Source organism: Sinocyclocheilus anshuiensis, unplaced genomic scaffold (genome assembly GCF_001515605.1).
Source record: "Sinocyclocheilus anshuiensis isolate Anshui unplaced genomic scaffold, SAMN03320099.WGS_v1.1 scaffold2170, whole genome shotgun sequence".
Lineage (NCBI taxonomy): Eukaryota > Metazoa > Chordata > Actinopteri > Cypriniformes > Cyprinidae > Sinocyclocheilus > Sinocyclocheilus anshuiensis.
Genome location: NW_015558572.1, coordinates 323,001 through 332,919, shown reverse-complemented (window position 1 = coordinate 332,919; position 9,919 = coordinate 323,001). Strand labels below are relative to the sequence as shown.

The following is a 9,919-nucleotide window of genomic DNA, read 5'->3' as shown; positions in this document are numbered from 1 at the left end:
ATGCAATGGTAAATAAAGAACTGATGTTTGAATAAGTACAGCGTTTTCTTTACTCAAGAAATGCTGTCTATAAAGGCTGTGTGTATAATGTGTATAAAGAGCAGAGAAGAGTCTTAGCATTTGCTGTCTAGTTGTAGCCAATACACGTTTAAATATCATAAATATCATAGCTGTTCGTATTTTATATCGTGAGATTTTGGCCAAATGTATTAACAACAAGAGGAACTGAGCGCCCATATAGCTACAATAAATTTTATAACCTGCAAACTGGTGAAAACGTGATGCTATTAATTAATTTGCCTCAGAGGCGGCCATTTTAATGATGGACAAAACACAGATCTCTGTCACTTGCTCGTCAAAAACCTCATTAACATCATTTGAGTATGATTTTCAGAAAGTAAGTGCAAGTGTCTGATCATATATAAAGCCATAATACCAGCTCTGATGACGCAATGTTTAATTATTGGAAAAATAAAAAATATGTTTCCCCTTTCTATCTTTTTTTTTTTGTAATGCTTAGTGGTGTGCCGTGGGATTTTTTACATATCAAAACTGTGCTGTGGAAGAAAAAAAGGTTGGGAAACACTGTTAAAACACTTTTAAAACGTTTGCCAGGTGGCTAAATGATGCCTGCGTTAATTTTTTGATCAAGTACTGTACATGTTTTACTTTACATTTAAGTACAGTACAGTTTTTTTTTTAAGTACAGTGCAGATTTTATTTAACTTTTAGGTACAGTACATTTTCATTTAATCATTTAAGTTTTTTATTTACCTGTATGTAAGCAAGCACAGTGCAGTGTTAATGTTCAAACTGTATTTACAATGTTTAAAGTGGCAGACAATAATAAATATTCTTATTAGAATAAAACTGCCTCATTTTTTAACTGTGCATAGCTGTAGCTGAATAATTAGGCCTACTACACTACTGTATTTTAATGTTGGTCATTATGGTGGTACTTGGAGAGCCAAATATTTTCTGAGGTGGTACTTGGTGTAAAAAGTTTGAGAACCACTGATTTAAAATATAAAATGTAGTATGATTACTTATTCTTTTATCTTCTCTTATCTAAGTTAAGTACAAGTCAGAATAATTATGTTGTTTCATTTTTACATCTATATACATATCTATTACACTGAATGACGAAGGAACATTATTTCACCCATATTTGACATATTTTTACAAAAGTTATTTTAAAAAGTAGACATTTTTTTAACTCTGTGATTTACACTAGTTTAAAGTCAGATGAAACAGCGCTGACAAACAGGAGAAACACTGTGCACAATGATACAGTCAGAAGAATTTCGAGATCCATTTAAACTAGTTTAAATCTGGATGAAACAGCGCTGACAACCGGAGAAACAGGAGAAAATAAAAAAATAGCACAACGATACAGTCAGAAGGCTTTTCAATCTACAAATCACCATCATTTACCATGGATTTACTGTAGTAACATTAACCGCACCATGGTATTGCGGCAGAAATGTGGGATATTCATATCAAATGTTATTATATAATTAATGTAGACATGTATTACATGTATTAAAGGAGTAATGGAATATAATTGCAGTATTTTTTGTAATTAAGCTATAGTGATTGTGCATGTAAACTAAATGTATTTAGACTACTGTTTTTCATACAAATACCTAGAAACCATATAGTTAAATGTTTACCATGGTATTAAGGTGCTATATGTGTGGTTTTAACAAAAAAATTAATATTATAAATATATTATTAATATTGCAGCCTGCACTGCAAACTGCTTAAGATACTCGTCATCAAAGTCAGGCAACACAAACCTGTTTCATGATTTGAAACAATATCACTCATGAGAACATGCAGAAGCTAAGAAATACATTTTTCTATTTAGATATTTATTTTGTTCAGGAAAAATGACTAGAAAAGTGTAAAGAATTCAAAAATGTGAAGTATTTGTCATGTTCTGCCCGTAAGGAGTAGTTTAAGACCACAATTAAAGGTCTGCTTTCTACAACTTTCACTTAGGAGCAAAATACAGATTTGATATGTATCGTGATAATTATCGATATCAACTGATATGAATTTTTATTTATAATAAAATAATATTTTAAAAAATCCCAAAAGAAATAAGAAGGTAAGTTTGAAGCTGTGGCTTAGTGGTAATGTGCTCTAACACACTGAGCTATGATGATCACATGGGCGACAATTCAAAACTGCCATAAAGCATTTCCTTTTCCTGTTGTCCCTCTCTCTTCAGATTATTTCCTGACACATCGAAAGAAAATGTGATCTCTATATATGCTTCATGGCCTTTTCCAATAAAAGTATGTTTTTTTTTATCATCTACCAGGCAAAAATAGTAAGTCTGATTACTTATAATAGCACACATTTCTCAACCAGCCTCATGATTTGAGGTATCATTCAAACTTTGTGGGATAAGTTACACACCAACATTTAATACTGGGGTTTTAATGTAAAAACCAATAAGCCTAAATATGAGCCTTAGTAAGTATTCCTTAGGAAACACCACTAAATAAAGAAAGAGAGAATAAGGTAATGAAGAAACAAAAAAACAAACATTGTGTCTCCTCATCAGGTGAGATGAAGTAAGAATCTACTGCTACTTGTGCGTATCATTGAGTTTTGGCAAAATGCTCGGCACGGGGGGCTGGTAACCATGCTTACCACATGACCACCTCCGCCAAATGTGGCCGGCCTCTGAAGAATTCAGCAAACGAAGGCATGCATCACTATGTGCTCCAGACAGAAAGAGGAGGTTGCACATTTATTTTATTTGTGGGGAAGTTCAAAGGCTGTTTATAAAGGCGTTCTCCTACAGTACTGCTTCTGTTCCATTATACTATCATCTGACAGATGCTGGGACTCTGGGTGGAGAGGGGTCACCTCCCTTACACAGTGTCCTAACCAGCGATAAGCAATAAAACCTAACTATCTCCCTCATGTAAATCAGATTTTACTGACCTAACCAGCCACAACAAGAAACAGTACAATTCTGCAATTGTCTGATTTATATTTCTACAGCATTGCGCTGGCGAGTCCCACCCTTATTGAAATCTCATTCTAAAATCTCATTCCCATCCCCTAAGAAGCAAGAAATAGATCAACTTAAAATGTAAACTCTGTTATTTACTCACCCTCATGTCAATCTTTATGACTTCTGTGAAACACAAAAAGTTTTTTTTATAGCTGAATGTCCAAGCTGCTCTTTTCAACACAATGAAAGTGAATGGTGACCACAACTGTCAAGCTAAATTTTGAGTAAGAACTTAAATTTCAGTCTGTTCCTCACACAGCTATGGCTTTAGAACATTAGAATATAGAGCACAAATCATGAGGACCACTTTAATGATGCTTTCATGGTATATTTTTGTCTTTTTTGGGAGCTTGACAGTCCCAGTCCTAAGGCAGCACAATTTGGGGAAACATTTTTTTGATAAAAATTGTGATTTTAAATGTTTTTTTTTTCATTAGGTTTAGGCTCAAGGCTTGCTCATCTTGTTTGTAGGGTTGCACAAATCCCCCCCAAATTTTGAATAGTAAGTAAAAATATAAATAAAAATAATAACAAATAAATAAACATAAGTAAAAAAAAATGTTGCATTTCCAAATACGTTACACAAAACCGAAGCGCTGAGCAGATGCAGAAATTTCAGTTTAATTTTGATTAACCATACAGTCTTGCCCAGTCCCCATTCATTGATTGCACTGTATGTAAGAGAGCAGTGTGAACATTCTTAAAAATATCTCCTTTTGTGATTCACAGAAGAAATAAAGTCATACACTTTTGGAAACGTTTTAAAAATATCTACTGATAAGAACACTGATTGTTTCAAATTGCTTGTCTTGTCATTAAAAACTGATGCATCAAACCTAGTTAAGACACAGTGTTACTGTCCTTACTGAGCATTTCTGCATTCAACCAACATCCTCAGCCCTCACCTATTATCTCTAAAAACTAACAATGAGTTCAATGTTTATCTGTCTGCTGAAGAGGACATACATGTTTACTCCGTCAGCTCTCACCACCTCCCTTCTGGGTTGAAATGAGGAACAGACGGGGCAGGTTTTGCTATGGAGGTCAATGCACTGGTGCTGAGGGAACTGCGAGATAACTCGGCCCTCGGCCATTCAGCGCAGCTCATCCATCGATCACGCTCAGTTTGTTAAAGAAAAAAAATCCATCGCCACTCCATATGTTCTAACACTCCTGAACAATGGTCCTGACAGATTTCCAAACATGATATCACCTGCTTATAGCACCCGGCCTGTGAGCGACACTGTCAGAGAACTGATCCAGTAAACATCCGACGACGCAGTTTAAAAGAAACAAGTCACACATGAGCAGCCATTAACAAATAAAAGAACAAATAAAGACGAGTCCTGATCTGCACTTCCTCGTGGTCGTCTCGGCCTGTGAAACTCCAGACACCAAAAAATGCCCTCCGAAACCCGAAATATTCAGATCGAACAAGTAAACTTCAAAGCTGCCCGTTAATGAAGAGCAGACATCCATTTGAGTGGGTTAATTAAGACTGAGCCTGGTTCTAAGGCCACAAACTTAATCCTGAACTGTGATAAAAGCATGTTTTGGAGAAACTAAATGCAAACTGGTCTTTAAAAATGTCTAGGAAAGGCAATACCACCTACTGAGATTTCTCACTGTAGAGACACCACAAACACACAGCGGTAGCCTGATAAAATATATAGAAGCTTGGTGTGGTATTAGCGCTAGTCAAAGCAAGCAATTAAACAATAACTAAGTACAGATCGTGGTCTCAGCTACTGCCTCTACTTTGTCCTCTTGGCAGGGGCCAAAAGATTCACGCACTGAACAGAGACACAAAACACAGGTACAAAACAGCTACAAGTAATTATTGACAATTGCTATGGCAAGCAAATTTCTAATTTCTAACAAACAAACCCCAAGTATTAAACTTTGGAGTGTACATTGTCCTACCTGGTTTGTGCTAAGGATATGAATGACACCTCAAATCGTGCAGCTTTTTCTGAAGAGATATTAGGGCTGCACGATTATGACAAAAATCATAATTGTCGATTATTCCCTTGAAATTGTAATTGCGATTATTAATTACGATGATACATTGAATGATGTTTATACCATTGTTTGATGCAACTGCATGCCACATTTTTATATGAAAATAAACAAGCTGAAAACACTCAACCTGAAAAACTTTTAGTATTAAGCCTCAAATGTCAACTATACATCGGATTGGTTTCTTCTTTAAATGATAAAAAAGTACAAATATGAATGGTATTATAATGTTATACTAAAACTAAAATTGAAATGATGGGAAAAACCCTTAAGATAACATGTAGAAAGAAAAAAACGCATATAAGCACGCAAAATAACAACGAACGATTAATTGCCGCTTTGAACGATTACATAATTGTGGCATTCATAATTGTAATCGCGATTATAAAATTTGATTAATTGTGCAGCCCTAAGAGATATAAACAATTACTTTTCCAAGCTATCAGATGTAAGATTTCCTAGCAAATGTATAGAATCAGAATAAGAACCACACAGAACACACTAACAACAGCAATACAGCACCCTAGCATCATATCAGCAACTTTTGCAATAGAAAATACCACAAATTTTCTTCAGTGTATGTAAAAAAATAGTTTCTAACTAATTTCTACACTAAATCTGCAAAACCCACAAAGCTTAGTTAGCATAAACAATGTACATGAGAGATGTCAAAGCCCCTGGTAATAAAATTACTCAAATTAAAAATGCTAATATTTACAGCAATAATGTAAATTAAATGGTAAATGTAAATTTACATTAACCAAAAACATTTGGTTATTTTACATTAAAACATTAACCAAAGTGACAAAAACACTCAGCAACCTTTATTTATTTTTTATTATTTACCATTTTGAATAATTAGTCAAAGTAACGTTACTTAAACAGCTTAAAGCTACATGTCATTGTCATTTGATTTGCTATTCCAGTTGTTAATTATTCATTTACAGTTTTGCTAGGTTCATGAGGGAACTGCATGCAGTTCGTGAATTAAGGAAAAACTCATTCAAATCATAAAAGTATGCAATCATTACTCAAATCATAAAAAATGTAAAAATCAAATAAATAATTTTAAAATAAGAATAAATATAAAACACTTCTTAATTTTTTTTAAATATTTTATTTGTTGACCTGCGTGTCATATGGCCATTAACTGACATCAGAGACTCATGATGAACATGCAAATATTCATCTCAGGGGGTAGTTCCAGTAAATATTTTAGGACAAAGAGGTTCAGCTTGGAAATCCCTGCCATATAGCATTGGCAGATACTCAAATATTTAAACTCTTTGAAGTTTCAAGCCTATAGCGGTCTCAAGATCAGGTCTAAATCACATCAAATACAGTGGATAAATCAACCCACTTTGGCTCTTCTGTCTAGGTTTGATGGCGACTGAATGAGAGCAGAACAATGTCTTTTCAATCCAACATAATTAATAAGAATCCTCTGTTACTAATCTAGCAAATCCCTCCAACTGCTAATGGGGACAGCTATCTGAGAATATCTCTACTGCCTTCAGTGATCAGTGCAACAGCCTTCTTTTAATTAAATAAAAACATCTCTAATCCCTAAGACACCACATATTTAAACCTAAAACATCTAGATTGGCAGGCGACTAGAAATGAGGAACATCCATCAAAGAAAAGCAAGCACTGGACGAGGACTGAGTTTAACCAAAATATTTTAATTACGGCAAAGTCAGCATCAGAAAAAAATCAAAAAGTAGCCTCTATGAAACTCACCACAGGATGATCTAGCATTCTACTCTTCTGAAATTTGCAGAATGAAACCATATACTCATCCACATGGCAATTTAAATCAAATACAAACGGATTGTGATTACAAATGCCCGCTGATGTTCTGCCATCCACTTAATTAAATGGCACTTACTGTAATACCGACCTTCCAGAAAAAGAGCCACAAATGTTCTGTTTGGAGTATCATTTAGCGTCGAGCAGGGCTCTGTCCCACATCCCTTAGGACTGTCTTGTCTAAACTGTGCAATTGAACACTGTTCAACTTACATTAGATGAACAAGAAAATAAGTAAAGCACCATGTTAACTGTTGCTTGGAATAGAAAATGACTAAACTATTGTCATAACATTTAAAAGATTCTCCACAGTCTTCCAGTAAAAACCGCAGACAAGTAAAGGTCTACACAATGTACTATAAAGTACAGAAAGGTCACTTTGAAGACAACTACAATACACCCTAAAGCGTGTATTAAACAACTCATTGGTAGATGATCCAAAGTAACAGAATTTGGGGGATCTCTTTGGTCAAACACATCTGGATAGACAAACGAGTGTAAATTTGAAATAAATTGGGTTTACTGATTTCATTAGTTTTTTTGGCACTTACACTAATATGTTTTGCATGTATGGCATAAGCACCAATAAATAAATAAATAAATAAATAGTTTTGCAAAATTTTAAAGAACCGAAATTCAAAAACAACAGAATATATTAAAAAAAAAGTCATTATTAATATAATAATAACATATACAATAAACTTTTGGTCTGACTTCCAAGTAATGCATAGACAAACGAGTGTAAATTTGAAATAAATTGGGTTTACTGATTTCATTAGTTTTTTTGGCACTTACACTAATATGTTTTGCATGTATGGCATAAGCACCAATAAATAAATAAATAAATAAATAGTTTTGCAAAATTTTAAAGAACCGAAATTCAAAAACAACAGAATATATTAAAAAAAAAAGTCATTATTAATATAATAATAACATATACAATAAACTTTTGGTCTGACTACCAAGTAATGCTTTTTGCTTTGAATGTAGTACAAAAATAAAAATAAAAAAATTCAATTTCTCAAAGTCTCAGTCAAGAAGGCGAAGAATAACATAATCTAGACAGACGTGTTAAACGAACATCTTACAAACAGCTTATGAATATTGATATTTAGATACACAGGTACAGCAATAAAACCTTTTAATAAATACAATGACAAGACACAGTATTTGACAGAGACGACTGAAGATGTTACACTGTTAGTACATGTATAATTTCAGCATTTACCTTGTTGACTGCATCTGCCTTGTGGTCTCTGGGTCCTCAAACACCTTCACAATCGGCTCGGTCTCAGATTGCAGTTGTTTCAGTTGAGCCACAACTTCGGTCCTCTTTTCTCTGAGAGCTGGAAAAGTGCAGATGATGCATTCTTTTTATATGAATCTCAAAGTCAGTTCTCATGCATCACATTAAGCGTCTTTCTTCACAGAAGACCATTAGAAGTTAATCCACTCACAGTTGGGTATTTCTTTGTCAGGAAATAAATTCCTGTACACATCCATGGCAAAGTCCACCATGTTGGTGTCACTGAGGAGATTCAGCTTTCCATGGAGGAGCTCGTTCTCATTGTAGATCTAGAAAACAGTGATGGAAACATAAACAGTACATTCACACAGATATAAGGACGCAAGCATATATTCACCGACTTCTATAACATCTATTTCATTCGGCGTAATGCAGTAATGTTATTTTGTATATATTTTTCTTAACACGATTCTTGTTGCAACAAACTGTAACGGGACAGCTATAACGTAACTGCAATGTAAATTCATAAACACACTTTTGCTAGAACATACACACACACTTACTGGTTCTTCTAAGGCTGTCACTTCGAAGTCATTTTTGCAATTTCAACAAAACCTTATCTGTCTTTGTCAGATATAACCAGTTATATATCTTGGTGAAAACTCAATGAAACAATATCATAGCACACGAACGTAGAAGATAAATGTAAACAACGCAGGACTGGCTTGAGAATGACAAGCCAAGACAAAGTGACAGATCTATCAGCTGTCCTAAGCTCTCTCTAGCTGCTTACAATGCTGTCTAGTTAGGCAGCTTACTGGGTTTTGAGACAGCCTACAGCTAGCAAATAACCAATAGAAGGGTTAGTTATATTATGAACAGACGGTTATTCACGTCAAAGTTTGTTGGCTCTGTCGACAGTAATTATTATTTTATTACCGGTCGAAACCGTGAATTATGTGATTTACACACTACCGGACAAGCCGGTGCGGCACCACTATCGTGGCTGAAATAACGCGAGCACGTGGTACTAGCTTTGCCGCCTTCTACAAACAAACGGTGTTACAGCGCTTTTTCAAATACGAATGTAAGTTACACATGTACCTCTTTTACTGAGAGGAATTCCAGCAGTGGGAAAACGAGATGCCTATCCAAAAAGTGGGCGATTTTGGTGGTCAGATCGTATTCCGCCATGTTGACAACGGAAGAGGACGCGCTTCAAAACAGGAAAAACTTTATTTAATAAGGTGAGTTTACACACAGTCCATAGCGCCACGGGCTGCATCTGCAGGTGTCACACAGTATCAAAGGGAATATACTGCTTTAAATTGAATGATGTTTGCTCTATAAAGATGTTTACGCTAATAGAATATAATAGAATACAGTTAGCAAAACAGAAAATAATAGTTTAGATTATAAAATTGACTCAGCTGTACTCTTCTAGAAATAATAAAGTTAAAATAAGTACTAATAGAATGGAAAAAATGGAAAACAATTAGATTTAATGACATGAAACTTACTCTATTGTAAAACAGAATAAATGTAAATAAAATACAATTTAATTAAAAAATACTTGACTACTCTGCACTAATAGAATATGATAGAATAAAGATAACAAAAGATAACTTACTAAATATAGCTAATTGTACAATAGAACATAATAAAACAAAAGAATAAATTTAACGAATAAAATAGAATTGTATTAATAAAATTTACCAATTTACTTATACTATAATAGAATAAAACAGCAAAAAAAACAGAATATGCTAGTTTAAATAATAACATTTCCTCAACTGTAATCTGCACTTCTA

General features: G+C 34.1%; 1 protein-coding gene across 1 annotated transcript in view; it reads right to left on the bottom strand.

Moving 5' to 3' along the window:
- Window positions 1-9,331, bottom strand: part of LOC107679649 (eukaryotic translation initiation factor 3 subunit E-A) — a 47,449-nt gene extending 38,118 nt beyond the window's left edge. The window contains exons 1-3 of the mRNA XM_016475262.1: window positions 9,213-9,331; window positions 8,320-8,437; window positions 8,091-8,208 (exon numbers count right to left, since the gene is read on the bottom strand). Of these exons, the coding sequence (XP_016330748.1) occupies window positions 8,091-8,208; window positions 8,320-8,437; window positions 9,213-9,302 (326 nt within the window). The 5' untranslated portion in view covers window positions 9,303-9,331. The remainder of the gene's footprint in view (window positions 1-8,090; window positions 8,209-8,319; window positions 8,438-9,212) is intronic.
- Between the last annotated feature and the right edge of the window lie 588 nt (window positions 9,332-9,919).